The 27,504-nt window shown below is 51.0% G+C and overlaps 1 protein-coding gene and 1 non-coding gene across 5 annotated transcripts; one reads left to right on the top strand and one right to left on the bottom strand.

Annotated features, from left to right (window-relative positions):
• Positions 1–381: 381 nt before the first annotated feature.
• On the bottom strand, positions 382–27,504 carry TP53I11 (tumor protein p53 inducible protein 11). Of its 4 annotated transcripts, none has more exons than XM_029061044.2 (7): positions 27,305–27,504; positions 5,227–5,393; positions 4,079–4,137; positions 3,832–3,880; positions 3,515–3,611; positions 2,758–2,859; positions 382–1,431 (listed from the first exon to the last, which is right to left on the bottom strand). In XM_029061044.2, exons 2-7 carry the CDS (start codon positions 5,353–5,355, stop codon positions 1,298–1,300), a joined length of 570 nt encoding a protein of 189 aa, XP_028916877.1. In that variant the 5' UTR covers positions 5,356–5,393; positions 27,305–27,504; the 3' UTR covers positions 382–1,297. The 4 variants fall into 4 exon arrangements, with proteins under 4 accessions (XP_028916877.1, XP_028916876.1, XP_028916875.1 ...); XM_029061043.2 differs by having other exon boundaries at positions 5,227–5,527; positions 27,305–27,503; XM_029061042.2 differs by having other exon boundaries at positions 5,227–5,470; positions 27,305–27,503.
• LOC114810575 lies at positions 19,578–19,716 on the top strand. The gene has a single exon (XR_003758271.1). It is a non-coding gene; the product is annotated as a small nucleolar RNA SNORA7 (small nucleolar RNA).

The raw sequence follows: 27,504 nt of genomic DNA, 5'->3' as shown, positions 1-27,504 counted from the left end.
TGGGCAGAGCACTGACTAAGTCCTTGGGAGAGTGCTTTGCATACAGTAAGCACTCAACAAGTATGATTGATTGAGAATACACTATAACAGAGTTGATAGACACTTTCCCCGCTCACAAGGAGCTTACAGTTTAGGGGACCCCGAATCAATAATAATAGTGACGATGACCACGATCATGCCAGTGCTAGGGGTATGTGCTGAGGAGGCCCCCTTTTCCAGATGAGTGCTCTGGGGTTGGTGGGCCATGTCAAACAGGCAGCTGAAATGGTTTGAGGTGGCCACCCAGGCCCAACCCAGGGACCTTCACCATCCCCTTGGGGCAGAGAGGTCAGCGAGGGACACAGGGAGAAGAGATGGGTGGTAAAGACTGGAGGAGGGGAGAGGCAGAGAAAGCAAGGCAAACACTTTGGTTCTGTTGCTCCTCCCTCAAATAGGGATCGGCATGGGCTATCCTGCCTCTTCCCCTTCTGGCCACTGCTGCCTCCTCTTCCTCCTCCTTCTCCCCACCACTGGTGCCCATCCCCCAAGTACCAGCCTCTGCCTGACCACTCTGTCACTCCCGAACCAAATACTTGCTTCTCAACCCCTTGGAAAGGACATTTCTTTGAGGGCCGACAGCTGCTGTCCTGACAGGAAGGGCCGAAGTGGCTGGGGGCGAGATTGAGGGCGCCAAATGTCAATTCCATGGTTCCTCCAAGCCAGACCCCCTCTATCATTGCTGAGCCCCAAAAGGTCCCTGGACTCGAGCCCTGTCACAACCAGGCTGGCTGGAGTTCCCGGTCAGCCCCAAGATATAGTCCACAACCCTCACTCCATTTCCCCCGGGGTCACTAAGTGAGGATGGGGGAGGTGGTGAGTGGAGGCCAAGGGGGAGGTGCTTCAGGAAACCTAGGGGAGGGCTCATCGCTGCTAGATTTTTTTCAGGAGAACCTCGAGGTTTCCCCAACCCAAGGCCCACCAGGAAGTGGGGGACACGTGGAACCAGGGCTTCATTCTGGCAAAAGGTAGTAGCCAGGTGGCTTGGCCAGGATGCCTCTTTGTCATTCCCTCCCCCATCTCAGGTCCCTATCCCCCCCCAGCCTGCCCAGCGAGCAAAACCCCAGCCTCCCTCCTTCCCTCTCTCCGTCCCTCCCACCCACACAAGGGGGCTGCTCCAGGAAGTGGAAGAGGGGGTCCCTTTAAGACTCAAGGGAGCAACCAAGATTAAAAACCTATATGAAACCCCAACCCTACAGGGATCCAACCACGATCTGTCCTTTCCAAGCCCAAACTGGCGAAGCGTCTGGTTTTCTCTGCTCTAGACTTTCTTGGGTCTCCGCCCCACTTGGTAGTAGTAGTAAACACTGATGAGGGTGAAGAGGATGCGGCTTGCGAGGAGGAGAAGAGCCGCCATGGAGATCTGTCCGCTCTGAGTCAGGGTGACGGTGGTCACTGTTTGAAGACACAAGAAGGAAGATTTCTCTAGGGGCAATTGGGGCTTGGCCAATGGTCTCAGTGAAGTATCAGGATGGGGGTGGTGGTGATCCCTAAGACCCTGACCTCAGCACAGCTCTGAGCTGCAGAGGGTGTAGATGGGGACCAGATGGAGACCAGTCAGGTGACCCAGGTTCTAATCCTGGCTCTGCCACTCACTTATCTGTGACCTTGGACCAGTCATTTTACTCCTCATTTTCCTCATCTGTAAAATGGAGATTAAATTCCGGTTTTCTTTTTTTATGGTATTTGTTAAGCGCTTACTACGTTCCAGAGACTGCACTAAGAACTGGGATAGATACAAGAAAATCAGATTGGACCCAACCCATGTCCCATATAGGGTTCACGGTCTTAATCTCCATTTTACAGTTGAAATAACTGATACACAGAGAAGTTAAGTGACTTACTCAAGATCACACAGAAGGTAAGTGTTGGAGCTGGGATTACAACCTAGGTCCTCTGACTCCAGATGCTCTCCCTCCCCTTGGACAGTGGCCCTCATGTAGAACAGGTACTGTGGTTAATTTAACTACTATATTTCCCTGGGTGTTTAACAGTTAAACACATAGGAAGTGCTTCACAAATGCCCCCACCCTAAAGCAAGCATATAACAAATACCACAGTTATTATTCTGGGAGCGGCAGGAGGTAGACCAGCTTGGATTCAGGAGTCACTTATTCCCTGCTTCTCTTCAACCGTGGGCTAATCCCCTGAGACCTTTCTTCCCTCCTCCTCCTCGTACCACCTCTGAGAAAGGCCAGCTTTGATTCAGGGAAAGCTGGGAGCAGGTTATCTACGTAAACTTTCTATTAGGATAATAAGCCAGGTATTTGACTCCCTGACCAATCTTTGATTTAAGCCTTCTACCTTAAACCCTACTTAAATAGTAAATTCATCATTTATTAAGCATTTAGAATGTGGCCTGCACTATGCTAAGTGCTGGGGTCAAATCCCCGCAGGGGGCAGGAGGCCAGCAGGAGCCAGGGTGACAGTCCAGGTCTGGTCTCTGGTTCCCCTGGGGTGGGAGTCCAGACTCCAAGGGGAAGCAGCCATCTCTGCAGATCTCTGGGGGAGCTGGGCTCCTCTCCATCCCTTCCCTCCACCACTCTGCAAGCTCTAGCCCACAGAGACCTCTGCTCCTCTTATTCCCCGGGCCACTGGTCCCCGGAGTGGGTGGTAAACTGGACCTGTCTTTCTGCTCCGCCTCTCGCCCGCACCACCGGGAAGTTAGTTGGAAGCTGGATTTGTCTCTCTGCTCCTCCCTGCCCCAACCCTACTGCTCACCCAAGAACTGGACCCCAAAGTAGCAGGCTTCTGTCAGCAGGGTCCAGCGGATGATGACCTTCTCGGCTGTGTACAAGGCGTTCCACATGATGAGCGAGATGCCTGCCGGAGAGTGCCCAGGTCAGTAACCTCCCCCCGCTTCCATCTTCACCCTGAAGCTGCGGAAGGGACCCGTCTCCGCTGGGTCACTCAGACATAGTTATGGCTACTATCTCGGGGTCAGGGAAGTCCTGGGATGAAAACCCCACGCAGAAGGAGAAATCCTGTTTGCCCCTCCCCTTCTGGCCTAGCTGAAGCCTGGCTAGAGGATAATCTCCAGGAAATTTCCATGCGGGAAACGAGTTTCAGCTGAAGTCGGGGGAGCGGGCTGCAGTCTCAGGAATGTCCACGAGGGGGCGTCGAAAGCTCAGGAGACGCAGGGAAAGGATGGGCTGAAGGAGGAAGGTCGGCGCCCAACCCAGCTGGCTCTATTTCCTACCTCTTCCCACCCGTGACTAAACTTCGGAGAAAGTGGGTTGCCAACCCGCTTCCAGATACAGTGCAGTGCGAATAACAGCAGCAGTTTCTCCTCAAACAGGGCACAGGTGGAGTCGGCATACAGCCCCATCCCACTCGGTCTTAGACAACCGCCCCCCAAACCCCACCACCCCCTCGCCCATCTGCAATAGGCTCAGGTAAGGTCTGTCCCATAGAGTGAGTCGATACCCGGGGGGCCCCACCTCCTGTTGGACTGCCCCTTCCTCCACGTCCTACTCACTGAGGAGCGCCCCACCATAGAGCCGGATGGGGGTCTTGCTGGTCACTGTGGCTTCATCAAAGATGGCATCGTAGAGCTGGTCGGGGAAGGCGAGGGCCTGAAGGACGCAACACACACACACACACCACAATAGGGGCTGAGGGTGCGGACAGGGAATTGGACTGTCCAGGGAAGGAGCACCCAGGAGATGGGGGCTCTGGGAAGGCCGGAGCGTGAGGGGAGGGGGTGAAAGGGGTGGGGAAGGGAGAACCACCTTAAAGACCAACTTCCCCCATGAAGCTTGGATCTCTGCAGCTGGACATCCCAAGACCACTTACCATAATGGCAACGCCGGAGAAGAGGACAGCCGAGACAAACTGCCATACCCTGGGGTAGCGGAGACAGGTTTCAGCAAGATCTGTCCAGCCCCTGCACTCCACCCTCACTGGAGCCCACCCCTTCAAGAGACCCCCACTCTCTCCCCAGGACCCTGAGGAAGCAGCTGGAAATGAGGAATCCCCAACGTGCTCCCCCTCTCCTCTTCCCCCGGCCCCTGGCCCAATGCAGCCACTGCCTGGGACTCACCGAAGCCCTAAGGGTTCCCGAACAGCAAACTTGATTTCGTTTCCCAAGACCTGGCTGATCTGCAACAGATGAAGAACACGTGAGCTGTGTGGGCCGGGGGTGGGGGTTGTTGGTGAGAGGGGGGTGGGGGTGCATTAGGGAGAGGGAGGTCTGGCCCTGTCTGGTGGGGGATTAGGAAATCCACTCTCCACCGCTGTCACCATTAACAAAATCTCCCATGGCCGGGATACTCTGTTCTATTGCCAAACTCAGGCGTTTAGGGTTTGGGTCAAGTTCCCCAACATCCTCTATATACTCGTTGTGGGCAGGGAATGTGTCTGTTTATTGTTATCTTATACTCTCTTAGTATAAGTACAGTGTAAGTACTTAAGTAAGTAAGTACAGTATAAGCAATTAGTACAGTGATCTGCACACAGTAAGTGCTCAATAAATATTATTGACTGACTGACTCTATATCCCTTCAGTTAAACCCATCAGTACAGGTTAGTAAAGTGATCCTTTCTCGGGGCCTTCCACCTTGGTTCTCTTCCTGCCTTTCTCTAAACACTCTTCAGAACAGGGAAATAGACTGGCTCCCTTAAATGGGGTGTCTATTTCCAACCCTGGGGAACGCCACTCTCCCCTCGGGTGGTATGGGGTGCCAGGAGGGAAAGTGGCCCCACTCCTAGTCCCTCCCGGTTTACCTGTTTGCTAGGGTGGCCCTTTGTCCAGTTTTATATTAGACAGTCCATCTTTCAGCTGTACAACACTAGAGAGAGGGGTAACGAAAGGGTGTTTGGTATTCTTCAGTATCAATAGTGGCCACTCTGCTCTTCACTTAAATCCTGAAAGACCATGGGCCTCAACAGTGAATACATCAAAAAGGAGAAGGGGTTTATCCCTCATTCCTCCTCCCCATCTTACCCTCCCAGCTACAGTCCTCTACTGTTTCTTTCTTCCTTAGATTTGTTCAGCACTTTCCGCTCCCCTGCTCATTTTTTTGTCCTATTTAGACACCAAACCAGGCCAGAGTGAGAGTAGTCCTGTCTGCCCCATCGCTGCCCTTCCCTCTCCCACAACTTTCCACCCACACTCTCACCTCTCACTCCCCCATTTTCTCCCACCCCAGTCTCCTCATCCACCCTCCCACTTCCTTGATGACTCCTCACCTTTGACCGGTGCACCTCTCCGTCATCATCCTCCCCTCCAACTCCAAGGATCTTCCGGGTCTTGAGACGGCTCACCAGATCCGTCTGGCTGTGCTTTTTCATGAGAGGTGGGGGCTGCTTGGCCGCCATCTTGACTGTGGCTCCAGCTGATTGGCTCAGACGGAAGGCTGGAAGGAGAGGTGTCCAGCATGGGCTTGCTCAGAGGACTGGTCTTTCCAGGTACGGCAGTGAGGACCCGGTTGGTCTGGGGGATTAACTTCCTCAGTGAGTAGCTCCTGAATTCCTTCAGGTCTTTTGTTTCCTAGTCAGGGGAATGGGCGACTCCTAGACCTGGGGACCCGAGGGTATACTTGGGGACATGGACCATGCCCTGGTGTGAAGGGTCTAGCCCGAAGCCTTGGAGTGAACCCAACAGAGCTCTCTCCCCTCCCCTTCCTGAGGGCCTGGTGTTGGAGGGGGTTTCCATCCTGGGCCCAGGGACCAGGGCCTGGGCAGCACACTGAAAACAGATACGAGGAGAGACTTTTCTGGGGTCAATTAACCCATCCCCCTGCCCTCAGAAGGATCGTGCCCAAACCCCGGGACATAGAGAATCATCCCAGTAGAGGAAGAATCTATAGCTCCTCCATAATGACCGTGAATGGGAAAGTTTCCACTCACCAGCTCATTAAACCCCTGAGCTATGACTAGACTCCAGAGGACCTGGCAGGCAGCCAGGGAGCAAGGAAATCAAGCAAGGATGCTGGAGTAGGCTCACCCAGCTCTCCCCTGTCCCCTAGGCCAACAGGGGGCATATGAGACCTTCTAGAGGGGGAAGGGGAGCTGCTTCGGTCAATTCCCTGCCCCAAATTTCAGTCACTCCCTGAAGACTGGGGTTCAGTCCAGAGTCCTGGCTAGGATGGCCCAGGAGCAAAGTCACTGAGCTGTTTCCTCCACCAACTTAATCCTGTGTGCTTCCATTTTTTCTTAATGGTATTTGTTAGGCACTTACTATGTGCCAAACACTGTTCTAAGTTCTGGGGTACATACAAGATAATCAGGTTGGACACAGTCCCTGTCCCACATGGGACTCACATTCTTAAACCTCATTTTACAGATGAGATGACTGAGGCACAGAGAAGTGAAGTGATATGCCCAGGGTCTTACAGCAGGCAAGTGGCAGGGCTGGGATTAGAACCCAGGTCCTTCTGACTCCCAGACCCATGCTCTATCCACTAGGCCCTGTTCCTTCTCTATGCCTGGGGACCAGTCAGCATTGACCCATCCAGAGCCATCCTAGTTCATGGGCCCAAGAAGAGCCCAGTTCCAATTGTTTCCTGCTCTTGGTTCAATCTAACACATCGGGTCACCTTCCCCTTGCCAATCCACTCCCATATGGGCCTGAATCCCTAGAGTGACCCTAATGCCAAGGAGGCCGAGGTCTGCCTTGCCCGGTTCTAGACTCCAGATGGCTCTGGGTTCACAGAGGCCTGGGAGGCCTAACTTCCACAGGCTTTTAGGGGCCAGGCTGGGGGGACCCGAGGGCACTGTGTCTGAGCTGAGCTCCCCAGGGCAGGCTGCAGGCCTTCCTAGAACACCCCTGAGGTACGAAGTCCTTGTTAGGCACCATCTCCTTCACCCCCCACATTCCTTCTTTGGGTGGGTTCTCCTCTTCAGCCATGTGAAGAAACTGAGGTATGAGCAGAGAAACTACTTGGCCAAGATCTGAGGCACAGACAGAAATCAATTCTGTCTCCCAGTTGCCAGCCTGACTCACTGCTCCCCTTCCCTCTGGTGAGGGCCTGGGGAGCCCCAGAACTGAAAGGTCATTCCCAAGGCCCAAATGATGCTTCTCATTCACACAAAGATTCACGCCCCTACATAAAACAAACACACACATACACACACACGCACATGCACACACAGACACACAGATTTGGGCCACTCTGTTCCTCTCCTGAAGATGGAGAGGAGCAGAGAAGGGGGACCACTGCCAGGGAGGGGCTCCAAAGGAAAAGATCTCACCAGAGAATGAGCCAGGCCCTGCAGACAATCCACTGCTCTCTCTGTATCTAGGGGTTCCAGAATCCCTACTGGAGCCCCTAACAACAATGACTCCGGTGGTCCAGGACACAGGGGACAAGAGAGAGCTGTGGGTGGAGCTGGAGGCGACCTCAGCAAAGCTGGGAGCCAAGACATCCTCCGGGATCAGTGTAGATGGAGCCAGGCCTGCCTGAGAACTGGGCCACCTGTCCAAGTCTCTCCCTCCTCCTGTCTGACACCAAGGCAGTCCCCAGCCTCCTGACTCCTTTTCCCGGGCTCTGGCTGCTCCGCCTAGCTGGCCTGGAAAAACTGGACCAAGTTCATGGCCTCCATTACAGGAAATTCAGACCCAGCGGGACAGCTTTGCCCAGGAAAAGGCTACTGATTTAAAGGGAGGAGGAGGAGGAATGGGGGGCAGGAGAAGGAATAATAATAATAATGGTATTTGTTAAGTGCTCATTATTTGCCAAGCCCTGTTCTAAGCACTGGGATAGATACAAGGGGAGCAAAGGAGGAGGAAGACGAGGAGAAAGTGGAAAAGAAGGAGGAGGAGGAGGAGAAGGAAGAGGAGGAGGAGGAAGGGGATAGCAGATGCTGGAGAAGAGACTAGGAGCTGTCACATCCGGTAAAAGGTAACAAAGGCACAGGTCTGATAATACAGTCGGACAGCACCAAACAGAGACAACACTGTCTCGGGGGAGCAGGGCTAGCTAACCACTGCATTCCAGGTTACCCTGGGCAATGGAAAACCAGCATTCCTCAGCACTGAGCCGGGGGCCCTATTTGGGAGAATCACTAACAAGCAGAGTTGGATTAACATCAGTGTTATTTCCCAATCAACTGGATTGCCAAACTCCTTCCTAATTGCATCCACAGCATTAGAGCGTCCCTTAATGCCTGAAAAGAACTCTGATGCCCAGGGTCTAAAAGAAACCTCTCTGGTTTTTGGCTTTGTAGACTCAATTTTTCAGGAGGGAGGCACGCTCCATTAGTCATCCATATCCATCCATCCATACCCGCCCCACCCAAATACCCTGATCTCAGTCATTTCCCAGCTCTGTGCCTGTCTCACTGATGTATCGGTGACCTCTGAGACTCTGCAGATGCCAGAAAGGGTGGATTGGGGCGGTGGGGGGCAGCAAGGCTGGCCAGTCCCTATCAGGATACTGGGCAAGTCTGAGACCCTCTGAATCATATCTGCCTCTGGGCAGCCACTTGCTTGCTCAGAGCCCAGAGTAAGCAAGGAATTCCTCGAAATCTGTCATGATAACAGCAGAAAAAGCCAACGAGCTTCCTTTCACTCCTCAAGCCACTGCTGCCCCTCACCTCATTCTCAATTGCTTCTGTCAGGATTTCCTGACAATGATTTTCAAGGTAATATGGCCCCACAGAGCAGGTCAATCAGCGCCCCGGGCATCAGCTGTCAATCATTCATTCAATAATATTTATTGAGCGCTTACTTTGTGCAGAGCACTGTACTAAGCGCTTGGAATATACAAGTCGGCAACAGATAGAGACAATCCCTGCCCAATGACGGGCTTGCAGTCTAATCATTCACTCGAACCAATCAGGAGGCCTTGAGAAGCTAAAGTACAGTCCCTGAAATCCAGCCTAGTGTTTCAAAGTAACGCAGACTGAAGAAGGAACAAAAAGAGCAGTTTCCAATCTATGTCATGCAGTAGAATGTGTGGGTGGGATCTGGTGGACTCTAGTTCCAGATACTTTTTTAAAAAAATCTCAGTAAAGTTTTTTCAAACTTCCAGGGAGAGCCCCTGCAGGAGACATGTTATTGATGCAGTATTGAGGCATCTCTTTCTGATGCTAATAAGCAACCAGCCTGGCCATTCAATCAATCAACAGCATTTATTGAATGCTTACTGTGTTCAAAGCACTGTACTAAGTGCTAGGGAGAGTACAGTATAAGAGCATTGGAGAATATATTCTCTGGCCACACAGAGCTTAGAGTCTAGAGGGGGTCACTCATTTGGACTGTGAGCCCGTCATTGGATTGTCTCTATCTGTTGTTGAATTGTATATTCCAAGCACTTAGTACAGTGCTCTGCATATAGTAAGCGCTTTTGAATGAATGGAAACAAGGAGACGCTGATGATATCAATCAATATAACATGATGATGTTGTATGGGCCATTGGCAGAGGTAAGCTGTTTCTGCCTGAACTCTGAATATCTTTCTTGGGAGGGAGGACGCCTAGCTCCCTAACTTATGTTCCCTTCTCAAGTTCGTGAGAGCTTGCGCACTGGGTTTGAGCCACAGAATTTGGCAGCAAGAGTCACGGCAGAGGGAGGTTGGGTGTAAAATCTTAAAATACCCGTATTTATACCATATGCCAGTCCTTATCTAGATGGGACGGGGGACTGACCATCAGAAAACCAGACTATCTGGTGTGAAATGGAACGAATGACCACTCAAAAAACAACTGGGTGGGATGGTGGTCCAGAGAAAGTCAGTACAGTGGTGTTGGTGAGCCATGATGCATCCTTATATTAATGACTCCTTCCTTGGGCTGGATATACAGTACAGGCAACGTAGTCACTCACTGGCTTAAGTGAGGCCTGGTCCTTGGGCCTTTGATGCTCTAGAAGTGAGTGCAGCTGAATGGATTAGCAGAACGGGATGGCAGAGATGCCTATTTTCATTGAGCGGCCCCCCTCAAATCCAACAAGGAAGCCAGATTCCGATCTCAGGGTGGGAGATCTCACCATCAGCTCCCAGAGCCTGTATTTTCCCCTCATCCCTTCTCCTACACCCATCCCAGAGCTCCCTTTCCAAATTTCTTCAGCGGATAGTCAACATTGTGGACCCCCATACAGCAGTCTTAAGGAATCAGCAAGCCAGGTTGGAGGGAGTTTGGGCAAGAGCCTGAGACCATTGTTTTGCATTCAGGGACATCTAGGACTGATTTGGGCCACAAACTGAGGCAGATTCTTTGTTCTGATGTCTTTGAACCCCAACTGAGGCCTGCCAATCATTTACATCAAGAGACTCTCACTCAAAACCATCAGTGACACCACCACCGAGTGCCCCACATACTGTGCTAAGCACTGAAAGGTATAATAATAATAATGATGGTATTTGTTAAGCGCTTACTATGTGCCAATAAGAAGATGAGACACAGTCCCTGTGTCACACAGGGCTCACAGTGTAATGATGATAATAATTGTAAGATGGAGGGAGACAGGGTATTTAATCCTTATTTTACGATGAGGAAACTAAGGTTCAGAGGAGCTAACTGACCTGCCAAAGTCACACAGGCAAAAGGCAGAATCAGGATTAGAACCCAGATCCCCTGCTTTTCAGGCCTGAATTACTTCCACTAGACCATGCTGCCTCTCCAAACTTTTTAGGGGAGCTTGATTTTTACGAACCATTCTGCATATGGTATTGACCCAGTTGCCTCCTTTCCAGGAATTTAAAATACCACCATCCTACTCCCCAGCTCCACCTTCTCTACAGGTTACGTTGATGGCACCACCACCGTTGCTTAGGGAAGGAATGTAGACCCTAGCTAGACAACAAACTGTCACCCACTGCAGCTACAGCGGGACCCGGGGTAGAACATGTTGTTTTAACTTCCAGCCCCGGTGCCCCCCACTCCTCCTTCTCCTCTTCCTTCTAAGGCTGGACCACAGCCTGAGTTGGGCAGCCAGGCTCCTCAAATGTTGTAGCTGATAGAAGAAAGAAGTCTCTCCTACTAAAGACAGACTGGGACAAGCTGTCCTGGTCCAGCCTAAACATGGCTGGAAATCAGGGGCCTAAACCCCGAGTCCGGGACCACTTTCTACCAATGTTTGGTCAGCTTGGACCAGGGTCAACTGATGGACAGTGTCTGGAATGCCGTTGAGCTGGTAGGAGTCGAGTTGAACAGAGAGTACCCAGAAAATTCCTTCCAGGGCACTGACACATATACCAAGTTGCTCCTATAAGGTCAACAGCAGCTCTACCGCCGAAAGCAAATTTTGGAATACGTCCTGTTTGCCCCTGCTTGGGCATCCCTCCAAACTCAGCTGGATCTGTGCCGCCCCTTACCCTGGGCTGACCTTGGCCCTGTGTAGCCAAGTCTGACGATGCAGAGCATCTCTCCTTGGCTTTCAGAACGGTGGAAAGCCACAGCAGCCAGCAGATTGGCCCCACGGAAGAGGTGATCTAATTCGGAAGGTCAGATTCCTTCTGACAGGAATCCAGGATTGGGGGATTTAGCCCATCCCAAGTGGGGAGACATGAGAGTTCTTAGCTGCAGGAAGCTTTATTCCAGAAGCACAGTCGATGGCTTAATCTGCCACTTATCCCATCTCCCCAGAGGGAGGGGTGAGCAGAAAGCTGTGGACCTACATGGAAGAGAGAATTCAACAAGGCAAATGATGTCCATTTGCTCAGGTTCCCAGGCCTCCCCAGAGGCCGTTTCGGTTCTGGGCTTGGCCCGGGATTGTGGGTTCTGGTTCAGATGGCCCTGGAAGGCCTGACTCTGCCCTGGGTCACCATTACCTCAGAGAGCCCCAGTGAGGTCACATCAGTTCTCAGGCACTTTGGGTGACCAGTTCGAACTGGGACATTCAGGTCCCCACTGGTATCAGTGGGACCAGAACAGGCCTGAATTCCAAGCAGCGTGGCTCAGTGGAAAGAGCGCGGGCTTGGGAGTCAGTGGGCATGGGTTCGAATCCCAACTCTGCCACTTGTCAGCTTTGTGTCTGTGGGCAAGTCACTTCACTTCTCTGTGCCTCAGTTCCCTCATCTGTAAAATGGGGATTAAGACTGTGAGCCTCACGAGGGACAACCTGATTACCCTGTATCTACCCCAGCGCTCTGCACATAGTAAGCGCTTAACAAATACCAACATTACTACTAGTTCTGGCCAAGCCAGTCTCTGGAATTGGGGCTGAGGAGGAGGTGTAGTAACATAGGAAGAAAAGGGTGCTTTTTTATGGTATTAGTTAAGCACTTACTGTGTCCCAACACTGTTGTAGGCACTGGAGTAGATACAAGGTAATCAGTTTGGATTCAGTCCATGTCCCAAATGGGACTCACAGTCTTAATCTAGCATGACTCAGTGAAAAGAGCCCGGGCTTGGGAGTCAGAGGTCATGGGTTCTAATCCCGGCTCTGCCGCTTGTCAGCTGTGTGACTTTGGGCAAATCACTTAACTTCTCTGTGCCTCAGTTACCTCATCTGTAAAATGGGGATTGATTGTGAGCCTCACGTGGGACAACCTGATCACCTTGTATCCCCCAGCACTTAGAACAGTGCTTTGCCCATAGTAAGCGCTTAACAAATACTACCATCATCATCATCATCATTTTACAGATGAGGTAACCGAGGCACAGAGAAGTTAAGTGATTTGCCACCGGTTAAGTGGCAAAGCAGGGATTAGAAACCAGGTCCTTCTGACACCCAGGACTTGGCTTTATCCACTAGACCCCACTGCTTCTCATAGTAATTCCATGTAGTAATCAGTCAATTTGCATTTATTGATCACTTATCATGTGCAAAGCATTGAACAAAGAGCTTGGGAGAGTGGAGTATATCAGAATTAGTAGACACATTATATTTCAGTTAGAAGAAATATGGAAGAAAAGGAGAGGAGAGAGAAAAAGGAGATGAGAAAAGAGGGAGAGAAGAGAAAGGGCTTGCTTGTTCATTCATTCACTCATTGAATCATATTTATTGAGTGATTACTATGTGCAGAACACTGTACTAAGCACTTGGAACTTACAATACGGCAACAGAGACAATCCCTGCCCAACAACGGGCTCACAGTCTAAAAGGGGAAGATAGCAAAACAAAACAAGTCAACAGGCATCAATACCATCAAAATAGATAAATAGAATCATAGATGTGAGCACATCATTAATAAAATAGAGTAAGACATAATATGTACAAATATATTCAAGTGCTCTGGGGAGGGGAAGGGGGTAGAGCAGAGGGAGGGAGCTTGTTGTGGGCAGGGAACGTTGTCTACTAACTCTGTTGTGTTGTACTCTCCCAAGTGCCTAGTATAGAGCTCTGCATACAGTATGCGCACAATAAATACGATTGAATGAATGATGAAAGAATGGGTGGTGGAGAAAGGAGTGAAAGAGGGAGCAAGAAACAGTGAAGAAGGCTAGGGAGAGAAGGGCGAATAATAATAATAGTGGTATTTATAAAGTAATTACTGTGTCAAGCATCGTATTGTGTGCTGGGATAAGATACAAGATAATTAGGTTCCACATGGGGCTCTGACTTTAAGTAGGAAGGAGAACAAGTATTAAATCCCTATTTTGCAGATGAGGAAACTGAGGCACAGAAAACTTAAGTGACTTGCCTAAGTAAATGGTGTAGACAGGATTAGCACCCAGGTACCCTGACTCCCAGGCCCATGCTCTTTCCACTAAGTCATGCTGCTTCTCATAGAGCAAAGGAGAAGAAGAGGGAAGAAATGATAAGAGAAAAAGAAAAGGGAATGGAAGCGCAGGAAAAGAAAGATCAAGAGAAAGGAAGGGCTGAGTTTGGAACAACTGGATCCCTGCCAGACAGCTGGAACACAAAGACACACTGCATTAACCTCAGGTAATGAGAAAAACTCCAGATCAATTTGTGCCAACCCTGTCACCGTGTCACAGCCCGGGAACAAACGCATGCAGACAGTCTTCCCACCCACCCATATCACGTCCCGTGTCCTCAGTCACACCTCAGAACCTCAGCCCTTGTCTTCCACCCTTCTCTACCCTCAGCAGCTGATAAACTGAGCCCAGTCCCCGTTCAGTGATTAGACAAACACCCTCTCGGAGGCTGGGATGTAAAAACAACAACGTCATACTTTGTTTCTTCTGGAACTGTAGGAACCTGGATGCTCCTTTTCACTAAACTCCTGAGTCTAGAGACGCGGGGACTCAGAATGTCTCAGTGTGGGGGAGAGCAGGGGCTGGGGGCTGAAAAGATCGGAGTCTCTTCCTCGCTCCAATCAATCAATCCTCTTTTTTAAGTGCTTACTGTGTACAGAGCACTGTACTAAGCACTTGGGAGAGTACGGTAGAATTGGTAGACATGTTCCCTGTCTAGGAATTTACAATCTAGATGGGGAGACAGACATTAATATAATGAATAAATTACGGATACATACATAAGTGCTGAGGGACTGAGGGAGGGGTGACTCGCTGGTTGATGCTGGATGAGAAGAACTTCTCTGTGCCCCAATTTCCCCAAAGGAAGGTACGAGTCCTCCATTCCCCCAGATGCCAGGTGGCTGCAGGTTTTGAGATGAAGGCTTCTAGGACCGCCTCCAGGTAATCAACGCCAACCCCTCTGGACAGGAGTTTTCAGGCCTGACCCATAATCCCTGCACCACTACCCTTATCATGGCCCTGCATTTTGAAAGCCTAGATTGGTTTTTACCCAGAAGCATTACTGAGGGATGTACCTTGAAAGTGAATCAATCAATCGAAGGTATTTACTGAGTGCTTACTCGAACAGAGCACTGTCCCATAAAACACAGCTTTCTCCGGCCAACACCTCCAGGAAAGAGACTCAGGCTGTAGCCTAGGCTGGAGAGTGCCAGCCATTTTGAGATTTAAAGGGATGCTCAACCTAAAACTCTGAAAAGATGAATAAGGATGCTCCATTCTGGGCATCCTCATACCCTCAGGTGGGGAAGGGGGTCCTATCCAGCCCATTCCCCTAGGCAACTGCTCGATCCCCACTTCTAACCACCACAATATGTCCAAAATCTCCCTCTCCCACGACCCCAACCCCACTTCCTCTCCATCCAAATGGCCATCACATTGGTCCAGGCCCTCGTCCCCTCTGGCCGCCAACTTCTTGCTCATGCCCTTCCCTCTACCTAGAAGCCCCCATCCCTTCCCAACCCTGCTTCAAACTAGAAAGAGCACAGGTATCTTCAAAGCCCTTCTGAAATCACACCTTCTCCAGGAAGCCTTCCCTTATTAATTTATAATCTCCCCATTTCAAATTCTCTCTGCTGCCTCTTCTACTCTTATGCTTAATTCACATCTTCCTGAATCATTTTTTTCATATACCTGACATTCCCTATTACTTAAACAGTAACCCACGAACATATCCCCTTTGCTTCTGTTTGATGCAATTAGTAGCAGTGATCAGAAAGGTCCAGCCCAAGCCTATCTCCCTTCAGGGTCAATCATCAATCAGTAGTATTTATTAAGCGTCTACTGTGTGCAGAACACTGTTTTAAGCAACTGTGGGAGTACAACAGAATTACTAGACATGATCACTGCTCTGAGGGAGCTTACTGGTCAGACAGGCAAATGGAGACATAACTGATAAAATGTGAAAGCATAGAAGATACATTCTTGAGTTCTTCAGGGAGTGGGAAAGGGATGAGTTTCCAACGGTTTAGGTGGAGCAGAAGGGCCAGAAAGGCAGTTGGAGAGAAATGGGGTGGGTAGATGAGAGCTTACTCAGGGAAGGCCTCCTGGAGGAGATATGATTGCAGAAGGGCTTTGAAGGTGGGGAGAGCAGTGGCTTGCTAGACCTGAAGAAGGGAGTTCTGGGCAGAAAGGAAGATGTGAACAAAAGGGTGGTGTCCAGAGAGATGAAAACAAGAGACAGTGGTGCTTCCTCGAGCAGAGCAAAGAGAATGAGCTGAGGTGGAGTGGGGCAGTCGTTTTTTACCCCAGGTAGGGCCATCTGGCAAGATTCTTCCTTGCCGGCAGATGGACTCAGAGACAGCAGGGTAGAAAGTAAAGAGTCCCGTCCTGAGGAGAGAGTCGGAAGTCCCTTCCGCTGTGGTCCCTGGGGAGCAGAACCAACCATCACAACCAACAGACGGGCCAAAGTGTCCTTGTTGGGTGAGCTGACCCACTCACAGGCTAACCTCATTCTGCCCCTCGCCCCCAAGCGTGGCACCTATGCTCATACCTTGGTCCCTTTCCTGCCCCAGAAAACACTTCCTCAGAAAACCCAGGGGCAGGTGGAAGCAGGAATGGGCTCAGAGGAGAGAGCATCATTTCACATCGTGCACCCCCCTGTCCCGGGCAAGGGCTGATCATCCTCAAAGAGACAGCACTCTGAGCTGAGGGACACAATCTGCTATTCCAAATGGCTCCACTTTCAACCTCAGTGTTCCTCTGCCTTCCTTCTCTGGAAGTCAAGTTGCTCTGGGCGATGAAGCAACTGCAGCCTGAAGAGGGAGCGGGGCTGAAGACCTGCTGGCCCAGAAGCCTGCCTTTTTTAGCCTCATTTTAGCCACAGGCTCCAGCCTGTCTCTATAAGTGAGCCAAGTCTGGGAGACTTTTTGGCTCAGTCGTTTGCTCCACTCTTTTTCATCGGGGGGCAGAAGAGGAAGTACTTTGCGCTCACTGCTCCTCTGCCCCACTTGTTCTCCCAAATGACTAAGTGGGGAGAGGCAAGATCCCAGCAACCCTCACTTCAAAGCAGTCCCCACCCATCTTGCCACCAACAACAGTTAGCAGGAAGCAGTTAGGTGATTCAGGTGCTTTTCAGGGAAGCATTAGAAACTGAAACTTCTCTCTCCTGGGGCTGGGGTGAATAAAGGGAGTAGAGGAAATAATAATTATGATGATGATGGTGGTATTTGTTGAGCACTCACTTTGTAATAGGCACTGTACTAAGCGCTGGATGAGGACCAGGCTAGGAGAGTCCTGGCTCAATAGCCTGCCTTGCTGGCCAGTTGAGTCTGGCACTCAGTTTAGCCCAAGTTTAGAGAAGCATCTTGGCCTAGTGGAAAGAGCACTGGCCTGGGACTTAGATTCATTCAATAGCATTTATTGAGTGCTTATTATGTGCAGAGCACTGTACCGAGCGCTTGGAATTTACAATTCGCCTGGGTTCTAATCCTGGCTCCATTACGTACCTACTGTGTGACCTTGGGCAAGTCATTTAACTTCTCTGTACCTCTGTGCCCTCATCTGCAAAATGGGAATTCAATACCTTTCCTCTTTTCTACTAAGACTGTGAGCTCCATGTGGAACCTGATGATCCGATATCTACCCCAGAGCTCACTACTGTGCTTGGCACAAAGCAAGCACTTAACAAATACCATTATTACTGTTGTTATCACTATTATAAGTCCTGAATATTGACCCTCTGTACAGTGAATGAATGACCCAGAATAGCAGCTTCCAGGTTCTGCCTACGTTTTGGTTTTATGGAGTTGGGGAGGTTGGTGTCTCCAGTCCAGGGGTGAACTCAAGACTCCCCAGAGGTGGGTAACACTCACTAAACTTTTTCTTCTCCATCCACCTGGCAACACGGGATGTCCATGCTGAGTCCTTGCAAATGGTCTGGGTTTTTGTGTTATTTTGTTTTGGGAGGTAGTTATGGTATTTTTTGAGTGCTTTATATGTGCCAGGCACTGTACTAAGCACTAGGGATAAACACAAGCTAATCAGATTGGACACAGTCCACGTCCCATATGGGGCTCACAGTATTAATCCCCATTTTACAGATAAAGTAACTGAGGCACAGAGAAGTTAAGAGACTTCCCCAAGGTCATACAGCAAACAAGTGTCAGAGTTGGAATTAGAAGCCAGGTCCTTCTGACTCCCAGTCCCATGTTCTATCCACTGCTTCTCTGAGGGTTTTCTAAAGAGAGTAAGAGCTTGGCCTCTGGCCATTTCCAGAGACAAGGCAGAGAAGGAACAGACCCACCCCCTCACAAAGATATGGGGAACGAGTCTCAAGACTAACCAGGTGCTCTACCGTCATCCCTTCCCCATTAGCCTTACTGCTCATATGAGAAGGGAGGGGAGGAGGGGGAGAGAAAAGAGGTGTATTTGGAGTGGGAAACATATATTTCTCATCACTTAGCCCCACCCCAACCTGCTCCACCTCCCTAGCCACCCCTGGGCTTCTCCTCAAGTTGGAGGGAGGGGAGAGAAGGGGCAGAGAAGCCCCCCCAACTTGGTCTCACCATCACTGTTTCCACGGTAACAGACCAGCGTTGGAGATGTCATACTTTTTTCCTCCTCTGCCTGGGAGACTGAAAGCCGAGAGCAGGAGAAGTGCTAGATCAGGAATGGGAAAGGCAGGAGGGGACTGGGGAGGAGGAGGAGGAGGAAAAAGAGGAGGAGGAGAAGCAGTTGACAACACTGCTGCACTGTCAGGCACTTTTTCGCTGAATAACTGGAAGGAGAAAAAGGAAAAACAACTAAGCCGTCGTAAGGGCTCGGAGCTTCCTCTAGAAACAAGATTGAGCCGTAGAGATCCAGGGAACAAGGGAACGAAGGAAGAAGCTGTCATGGGCTCTAGTTATCCAGCTCTAAAGCAGCTTTCCTCACTGGAAGAAGTTGTTTCAAGCCTTTGCCATAGCTTGTTAGATCCTGGGCTCAACAGTTAGTCTCAGAGCAGACTGGGAGTGCTGCATTCTCCTAACTGCCCTCAGACAGATTTGATCCCCACCCCGACCTTCAACCTAAGTTTCTGGTTCTCTGGATCAAGGCCAACCAGTGGGGAGAAAAGTTAATGTCAAGGCTTCTTTAGGGACCCTCTGCCCTTAGGGATCCCTCGAAAGCCCGGATGGAAGCCCCTTCCTTCCCCAGGTTCTAGCTTCTGTCCCACTGACTCCTTGAGGGAGGGACTCAGCCTACGGGAGGAGGAAGTGGGGATCACTGAGTTGGGCAAGGTGTCTGCCAAGGCCGGATGAGTCAGCGGTTCAGGAAGGAAGAAAGACGAGGAGGCAGAGAGAGCCATGTGGAAAGGGCAATTTGCTTTTGAATCCCATCCCTTTGAAATGCTCCAGGAACACTGTGGACAGCTCCAACACGACCATAATCAAGCCAACAGTGGGGGGAAAATAGGTTCCAAAGTCAACACCGGTGCCGTTATTGGCCGAATCAGTGACAATATACCAACTTTGAGGTCCACCCAGGTTTCTGTCCCTTCTCTTTCCCTTGCTCCCGCTCCCCCCAGTCCCTGTGAGCCATTGGTCAGTTGCTAGCTCCCTGTATTTCCATGGATCTATATTTACCTCCTGGCAACAGAAGGCCAGCTCTCTGTAAACAGTATTCCCCCAGCCCCAAGGCCATTGGGTCCTGGCCCATGGCCCGGAGCCCAAATCACAAAATAAGATAAACAACCTTGAGTCTCTGTTTGGTTGGACTGGGCAGGAGGCGGCTGTAAACAGAAGCACTAATTTTCCAAAAGCAACAGGCAAGACTAATTTCCCTGGGTGGGGAGGGAGTGGGAAGGAGACTTCTCGTTAAGATAAAGAGACCCTAGATTCAGTGGGTGGGGGCTGGGAGGATTGAGGAGGGTTTTGGAGTCTCTAGACTATAAACTCTTTGTGGGCAGGGAATATGTCTACCAACTCTACTGAATTGTACTCTCCTAAATGTTTAGTCCCCTCTCAAGGGTCGCACCTGGAGAGTTTCCAGTACTCTACCAGTCTCGGCTACGGGAGGGAGAGTCAAGCAGACGCCTATCTATTCCATTCCTAGCTTGGGCAGTGGCTAGCGAGTGGAAGGCAATCTGCTACAAGTCAAAACTCGCCCACACTGGGCAGCAGCAGCATGGGAGAGAGTCGAGGGTGGCGACTCGAGTTTAATGCGCGGAAGGCGGCAGTGGTAAACCACTTTCATATTTTAACCAAGAAAACTCTACGGATACACTACCAGAACGATTGCAGATGGCGAGCGGGGCGTTCTGGGAGAGATGCGTCTGTGGTGTCGTTATGGGTCGGAAACGACTCGACAGCATAAGACAAGTGTTTAGTAAAGTGTGTTGCACACAGTAAGTGCTCAATAACATTGATTGGGGCTATTTTAACTGCAACCTTGGTCCTGCATTCGACCCTGATAACAAGCTAACATAAGCACCAACTGGACCGGCCAGGGTCAGTGTGAGATCCACATGTAACTCCTAACCTTCCTCTCCTTAATTTTCACTCTCAATCACTCAATCTATCAATGGTATCTGCGAGGGCTTATTTTGAGCAGAGCACTGTACTTCTTAATAAGAAGAGCATTGAACTTATTTTGGAGATCAAAATACTATAGAGTTGACAAACATGATCCCTACCCTCAAGGAGTTTACTGTCCAGCGGGACTGACCTTACTCCCACATCTCCCTCATTGCCACCACCAGCCCTCTGGAGGAACTAACAACCTGTGAAATGACCACAGCGGAAAAGAGGAGAGGAAATGGGCCTGAATAATCCACAGGTTGAATAATAGGCTCCTGAAGAATAAACAGTGGAAAAATAGCCAGTCTGTTCCCCGTTTCCCACAAACAGAAGGAAGCATCATGGCCTAGTTGATAGAGCCTGGGACTGGGAGCCAGAGGAACTGGGCTCTAATCCCTGCTCTGTCTTGTGCCTGTGTGACCTTGGGCAAGTCACTTAACCTCTCTGTGCCTCAGTTTCCTCAGCTGCAAAATGGGGATTCAATACTTTTTCTCCCTCCTACTAAGACTGTGAGCCCCACGTATTCAGCCTGATTAACTTATATCTACCCCAGTGACACACAGTCATTCATTCAATAGTATTTATTGAGTGACTACTGCATGCAGAGCACTGTACTAAGCGCTTGGGAGAGTACAATTCAGCAATAAAGAGACACATAGCATGCACTTAACAAATGCCACCGAGCGCTTACTGTATGCAGGGATGGTACTAAGCACTTGGGAGAAGACAATGTAACAATAGGGCAGACACTCCCTGAACACAATGAGTTTACAGTCTAGAGGGGAAGACAGACACTAATATAAATACATTACAAATATAATAATAATAATAACGTTGGTATTTGTTAAGTGCTTACTATGTGCCGAGCACTGTTCTAAGCCCTGGGGTAGACACAGGGGAATCAGGTTGTCCCAAGTGAGGCTCACAGTTAATCCCCATTTTACAGATGAGGTACCTGAGGCACAGAGAAGTTAAGTGACTTGCCCACAGTCACTCAGCTGACAAGTGGCAGAGCAGGGAGTCGAACTCAAGACCTCTGACTCCGAAGCCCAGGCTCTTTCCACTGTGCTGTGGGGCTGGGACAAGGGATGAATAAAAGGAGCAAGTCAGGGCAACACAGAAGGGAGTGGAAGAACGTGAAAAGAGGGCTTAGTCAGGGAAGGACTGTTGGAAGAGATGTGCCTTCAGTAACGATTTGAAGGGCAGGAGAGTAATCATCTGTGGGATATGAGGAGGAAGGGCGTTCCAGGCCAGAGGCAGGAGACAGGTGAGAGGTCGGTGGCAAGATAGACAAGATCTAGGTAAAGTGAATAGGTTGGCATTAGAGGAGTGAAGTGTGCAGGATGGATTGTAGTAAGAGAGTAGCGAGGTGAGGAATGAGGGGGCAAGGTGGTTGAGTGGTTTAAAGCCAATTGTAAGGACTTTCTGTTTGACGTGGAGGTGGATGGGCAACCACTGGAGTTTCTTGAGGAGTGGGGAAACATGGACTGAATGTTTTTGTAGAAAACTGATCTTGGCAGCAGACTGAAGTATGGACTGGAGTGGGGAGAGGCAAGGAGGTCAGCAAGGAGGCTGTAATCAAGGCAGGAGAGGATAAGCACTCGGATTAACCTGGTAGCAGTTCAGATAGAGAGGAAAGAATGGATTTTAGAGGTGTCACGGAGGTTTAACCGACAGGATTTAGTGATAGATTGAATATTTGAATTTAATGAGAGAGGGGTCAAGGATAATGCCAAGGATGAAGTCGCAGGCTTGTGAGACAGGAAGGATGGTGGTGCTGTCTACAATGATTGGAAAGTCAGGGGAAAGATGGGGTTTGGGTGGGAAGATACAGAGCTCTGTTTTTGACATGTTAAATATGGCATCCAAGTAGACGTCCAAGTGAAAAAAAAAAGCAGAGAACAAGGGAAACCAGAGATTGTGCAGAGTTTGACTCTGGGCTGGCAATTTCCTTCCTGCCTTCCTATTAGACTCAAGTGGAGAAGGTGTCACAAGGAAGATTCTTTTGCCTTTTTCTGGAATCTTTCAAACAAACATCGTACAGCCCTTGTGTCAAATCTCCATGGAAGACTTCTCCGGTTCCAGGCCCCTAGAGGGCAGCTCTGACGCTCAGCTTCTGCCTGGCTCCAAAGGCAGAATTCAGCTCCTTTCCACACCCATGTTTGCCAGCTGAGAACGCAGACTCCGAAGAGCGGTTGGAGCAGAGTCTAGAGGTACCCTAGAGAGATGGTCTTCGCAATGAGATCAGCCCTCTCAGTACCTCCCTCCAGGCAAATCTTTCCTGAGAGCTTGGTGCTAAGGACCCCCAGGAGAGAAGAGACAGATGATCTCCTGGAGCCAGGGATGTCAGGGACAAGCTGGACTAGGGAGAACCAAGGGCCAGGAGCAAGACACTCTGGATTCTCATCCTCCTCAGGCACAGCTATCTCCTTCACCCAGATCCCTTTGACAAACAGCTCGAGCTCCTCTTTGGGAGCCTTGACGTCTCTGGGGTTGGTTCAGGCTGAAGATGGGACAAACCAGCTCAGTGGCCTTGGATGCAAGGAGGAGAAAGAAAGAGTCCAGCGGCTGGAGTGAGATGCGGAGGATCGGTCATGGCCAAAATTCAGGAGGGAGTCCCACGCCACCCCACTATGTTCCTATCATCCCCGTGAGACAAAACATGCCTTGACAGAACCGTGAGCCAAGAGGTCCAGGTTCTAGTCCCAGCTTTACCCTTTGCCTGCAGTGATACTTTAGGGAAGTCCCTTAACAGCTCTTTGTCTCAGTTTCCTGAGGTGCAAAATGGGTATAAAGTAGCTGTACTTCCTCTTAGTCCCAATCCCACACGGGGCTCGCAATCTAGGTCCCATCTTGCATCTTCCCCAGGGCTTAGCATGGTGATTAGCACACGATAGGCACTTAATAAATCCCATTATTATTAAGACGTGATTCTTGGTCCCCAGGTTCCAATCTATTGCCACCGGGAGTCTTTGGGGCTCCCCCATCCCCTTCCCCAACAATGTATGGGATAATTTACAAGGAGAGCAACTTGCTGTTATCTAGCTGAAGGGGAATAGGAGGAGGGCTTAAGGGGAGAATAATCCTGTTATTTTGTGACCTGGAATAATAATAATAATAATGTTGGTATTTGTTAAGCACTTACTATGTGCAGAACACTGTTCTAAGAACTGGGGTAGATACAGGGTGATCAGGTGGTCCCAGGTGAGGCTCACAGTTAATCCCCATTTTACAGATGAGGTAACTGAGGCACAGAGAAGGTAAGTGACTTGCCCAAAGTCACACAGCTGACAAATGGCAGAGCCGGGATTCAAACCCATGACCTCTGACTCCCGAGCCGGGGCTCCTTCCACTGAGCTACGCTGCTCCTCAGGCCACCATGACAAGGAAGGGAACCTGGTAGCTATATTGCTTAGCCATAAATGTTCTTTCCAAAGATGATCTATAACCTGCATCTGTGCCTCAGGTGGAGGGAACCTATCCATTTGCCCCGGCCCCATGCAAAGGTAAGTCCCAGGCATTTACTAGTTCACAAACAATTTTGCTTTCCCCATGCACCTCCCAGGGCCTTGCCCTGCACTAGCTAGAGAACTAAACGAGAGAAATTCAGTCTACTTTGGCTCGTCATCAGCTATAGCCGAGCCTGCAACCCTAGGTCCAGGGTTATTTGAAAGCCTAAGTCAGACAAAATAGGAACAAAAATAGAACAGGGAGGGATTGAAGAGAAACTTTTCCTGGAATATTTTGACCCTAGAGACCAGTGACCCACAGTTCCACCCCTGCATGCCCACGAGTACATGAGGCACACACTTAATTTGTATATCACTTAAATTTTTCTCAAAGCTCTTTCACATTACTTATTGCATCTTGTCCTTCCAACATCCCTGTGAAATGAGGCAGATATTATTCTCCCCATTTTACAGATGAAGAAACTGAGGCCCAAAAGTATATCAATCAACCAGTAGTATTCATTGAGCTCCTACTGTATGCAGGACACTATTAAGTGCTTAGAAGAGTTAAATACAATAGTCTGTAGACATGATCCCTGCCCAAAAGAGGCTTAAAGTCTAATGTGGGAGACAAGATTGAAGTGGAAGGGTACAAAGATATGTTTGAAAGTGCAGTGGAGCTGAGGGTGGGGTGCATGCCAAGTGCTTAGAAGGTACATCTCCAAGCGCTTAGGCGACTAAGACCCCAGTGACTTCTCTGAGGGTCACCCAGCAGGCAAGTGGCAGAACCTCCGCTCTTTCCACTAAGCCACCCGAGTACACGTGTAAACCATCGGCATATAAGAAGAGTAATTCCCCATGTGGGCTAAGAGGAACTCCTGGAGATCCACTCAGAATATTCTCGAGTCCAGGAGAAGAAGGAGGTGGGTGGAGAAGAGACTAAGGATTACATGAAGGGGTGGTGGGATGGAGAGTGAGGAATGGAAGACATTTGTTGGATGGGGGATAGTTTGGGAAGAAAGGATCAAGAGCTAGAGGTCATTTCAGGGGAAAGGAAAATCAGAGCATAAAGATAACAAAAGAAACTCAGGCAAGGGTTGAGCCTGCATGCAAACCGAAAGTCCAAGGCATATTTTCTTCCCTACTGAAACTTGGGGGCCACAGGCGTGAGTCAGCCCGATACAACAAGGGAGAAGGGAAAGGGAAAGCCTCCTCGGTGACTTCTTTAGAATTTCCATCTCCGCTCGGAGCCTGCCAAAGCCCCCGCGGCTCCCAGGGAATGGAGTCGATCCATTTCCCCCTTTCAGCCCTCCCCCTACCCGGTGCCACCCGGTCACCAACACGTTGACCATCTTCCTGCTTGGTGCCACTCCCCAGAAAGGAGGGCCCACTGTCCATGATCAGCATTCTTCTGATGCAGGAAACAGTGAAATCCACAATTGCTCTCTCCCTTTCACCGAACGGTGCCACTCCTGGGACCAGGGAAGCCCCCTCCGGCTCCCCAACCGGCAGCCACTAAAGCTAGAAGACCCCTGAGGACAGGGCACCCTGAGCAGGAGGGAGATTCTGCTTAGTGGGGGGTCACGGCGGTTTAGAAGCCGTGCCCTCGTGTGACATCTTGATCTGGCGCTCCGGAGGGACCCAGCCCACCTTCTTCTTTAGGGTCTCTGTGGACATAGGTCCGGAAACAACCTGAGCCTCTCCTCGCTGGTTGTTTGGGGTCCCAGGAAAAGGGGAAAAGTTTGCATTCAGAAATCAGGAAGTGACTTAGAGACTATAAAAAAAAATAGCAAAAAGGTAGATACAGAGCAACTGCAGCAATCTGAGTATTTTGAACACAATCAGATCGAGTCTTGTTCTCTCCTCCCTCCATTCCTCTCTCTTTTCTCCCTCCCAGCCCCAACACCTCTTTACCGAGGGGACCTCTTTACTGAGCACTCTTGTGTCAGTTAAAAAAACAAACCAACCGTCGCTGGGATTGTAACCATAGGGCAGCTTGGAAGCCGTCCAGAACAAAGCAATCCCCGGGCTCAGGGCAGAGGGGATGATCGCTCTGGTTTAGGAATGTCACCAGAGCCACTGAACAGAGCCCAGGGGCTTTCTTACCTTCGGCTCGGCGAGAGGCTCACAGCCAAACGCCGAGATGGGAAGGCGTCATGGTGCTGTGTGTGCCCACCAAAACGTGTGTGTGCCTGTGTGTGTTTCCAGAGCAGCAAGCTGCAGGGCGGTGTGCGCTCTGCGACTTCTGCAGGAACGACGAAGTTAGAACACAAAACTATTGTAACGGCCCTATGTGTCTACACCATACGCAGGCGATATAGACAAACATCACACATGCGCGCACTATATACAGCACACACACGCACGCAGTCGTATACGGACACACAATATATACAAACACCACTCCACGCACAGCTGAAAACCTAAACCCTAGTTCTTGGGGGAATTCCCAGATCCGCACTTGAAGATTAAGACGAGTGGGTGAAAGCGTTTCCTCGGCTTTAATCAGCTCCCCCGGGGTACGATTTTCAATTTTCCAATTCCCACGTAGTTTTCAGCCTCCCGGGCACCGCTTTCCAGAGAGATCGGTGACGTTAGGCCGTTGCTGACCTGCAGAGTCCTAGAATCCCGGGGTTTCAGGGACCCCCCCCCCCAGGTCCGTCCCCCTGTCCCGTTCTGCACCCCGACGACGTGGGTCTGTCCGTGGAGAGGGGACCCCCAAATCTTCCCCAAGAGCCCCCGGCCAACGCGCCGGAGTCCTCGCTCACCCCACAACTTTCTGCCGCAGCCTTGTGCCCCTCCTGCGCTGTGCGGGGTCTCCCAAGGTGGGAGACCGGGAGAGGATCAGCGAGCCCGACAAGAAAGAGGGAAGCGATCAAGGAAGAGAGAGACGGTCCCTCTCCCTCTCCCGATCGCCTTGCAAACCGCCGGGGCAGAGACGCAAGAAAAACTAGAGTCGGAGTTCCCCTCCCTCCCTGCGCTAAATTGGAGCCCCCCCCCCCCCTCCCGCCCCCGGCCCAGCCGGCTACCCTCGACGGGCCCAGAGAGCCCCTGCACCCGGATCCCCACTCCTCCTGGACCCTCTCTCCCTCCTCCCGGATTTGCTGTCCCTCCTCCAGGATTCCTTCTCCCTCCTCCCGGCTCCTCCCAGATCCCTTCTCCTCCTCCCGGCTTTCCTCTCCCATCTCCCGGCTTCCCACTCCCTTCTCCCGGCTTCCCACTCCCGTCTCCAGTCTTCCCACTCCCGGATTCCCTCTCCCTCATCTCGGTTTCCCTCCTCCCTCCTCCCGGCTTTCCTCTCCCATCTCCCGGCTTCTCACTCCCGGTTTCCCTCTCCCTCCTCCCAGATCCCTTCTCCCTCCTCCCGGCTTCCCTCTCCCATCTCCCGGCTTCCCTCTCCCTCCTCCCGGATCCCTTCTCCCTCCTCCCGGCTTTCCTCTCCCATCTCCCGGCTTCTCGCTCCCGGTTTCCCTCTCCCTCCTCCCGGCTTCCCTCTCCCATCTCCGGGCCTCCCCCTCCCCCGCCTCGTCCCCGGCTTCCCCGGGTCCAGTGTCCGGGAGTCCCCGTCCCGGTGGCCCGCGCCGGGTCTCCCCCGGGCGGCCGCGGGGTTCCGCGCTCGCCCTCTCCCGGGAGCGGGAGCGGGACCGGCGGCGGAGGGGGGGCGGGGGGAAAGTAAGAAAAAAAGAAAAAGAGGGTTGAAGGAAGAGCTGAACTTACAGGCGGTGATCACCGCATGGTGTTCTGCGGGTGGCGCGGGTTGCAGGGAGGTCAGGGAAGAAGGGGTGCGGCGACGGGGCGGGCCGGCTCACATCGTGCCTCTCGGCCCCGCGGGACCCCCGGGAAACGGACTGGACGGGCAGCGGCCCCCCGAGTGCCATCCGTTTACCATAATAAAGGGGCCGAAGCTGGCACCTCCT

The sequence above is a fragment of the Ornithorhynchus anatinus genome, chromosome 3 (assembly GCF_004115215.2).
Source record: "Ornithorhynchus anatinus isolate Pmale09 chromosome 3, mOrnAna1.pri.v4, whole genome shotgun sequence".
In the NCBI taxonomy this organism is placed as follows: Eukaryota; Metazoa; Chordata; class Mammalia; order Monotremata; family Ornithorhynchidae; genus Ornithorhynchus; species Ornithorhynchus anatinus.
Note: the sequence above shows the minus strand (reverse complement) of the source record. Positions and strands in the feature narration are given on the sequence as shown.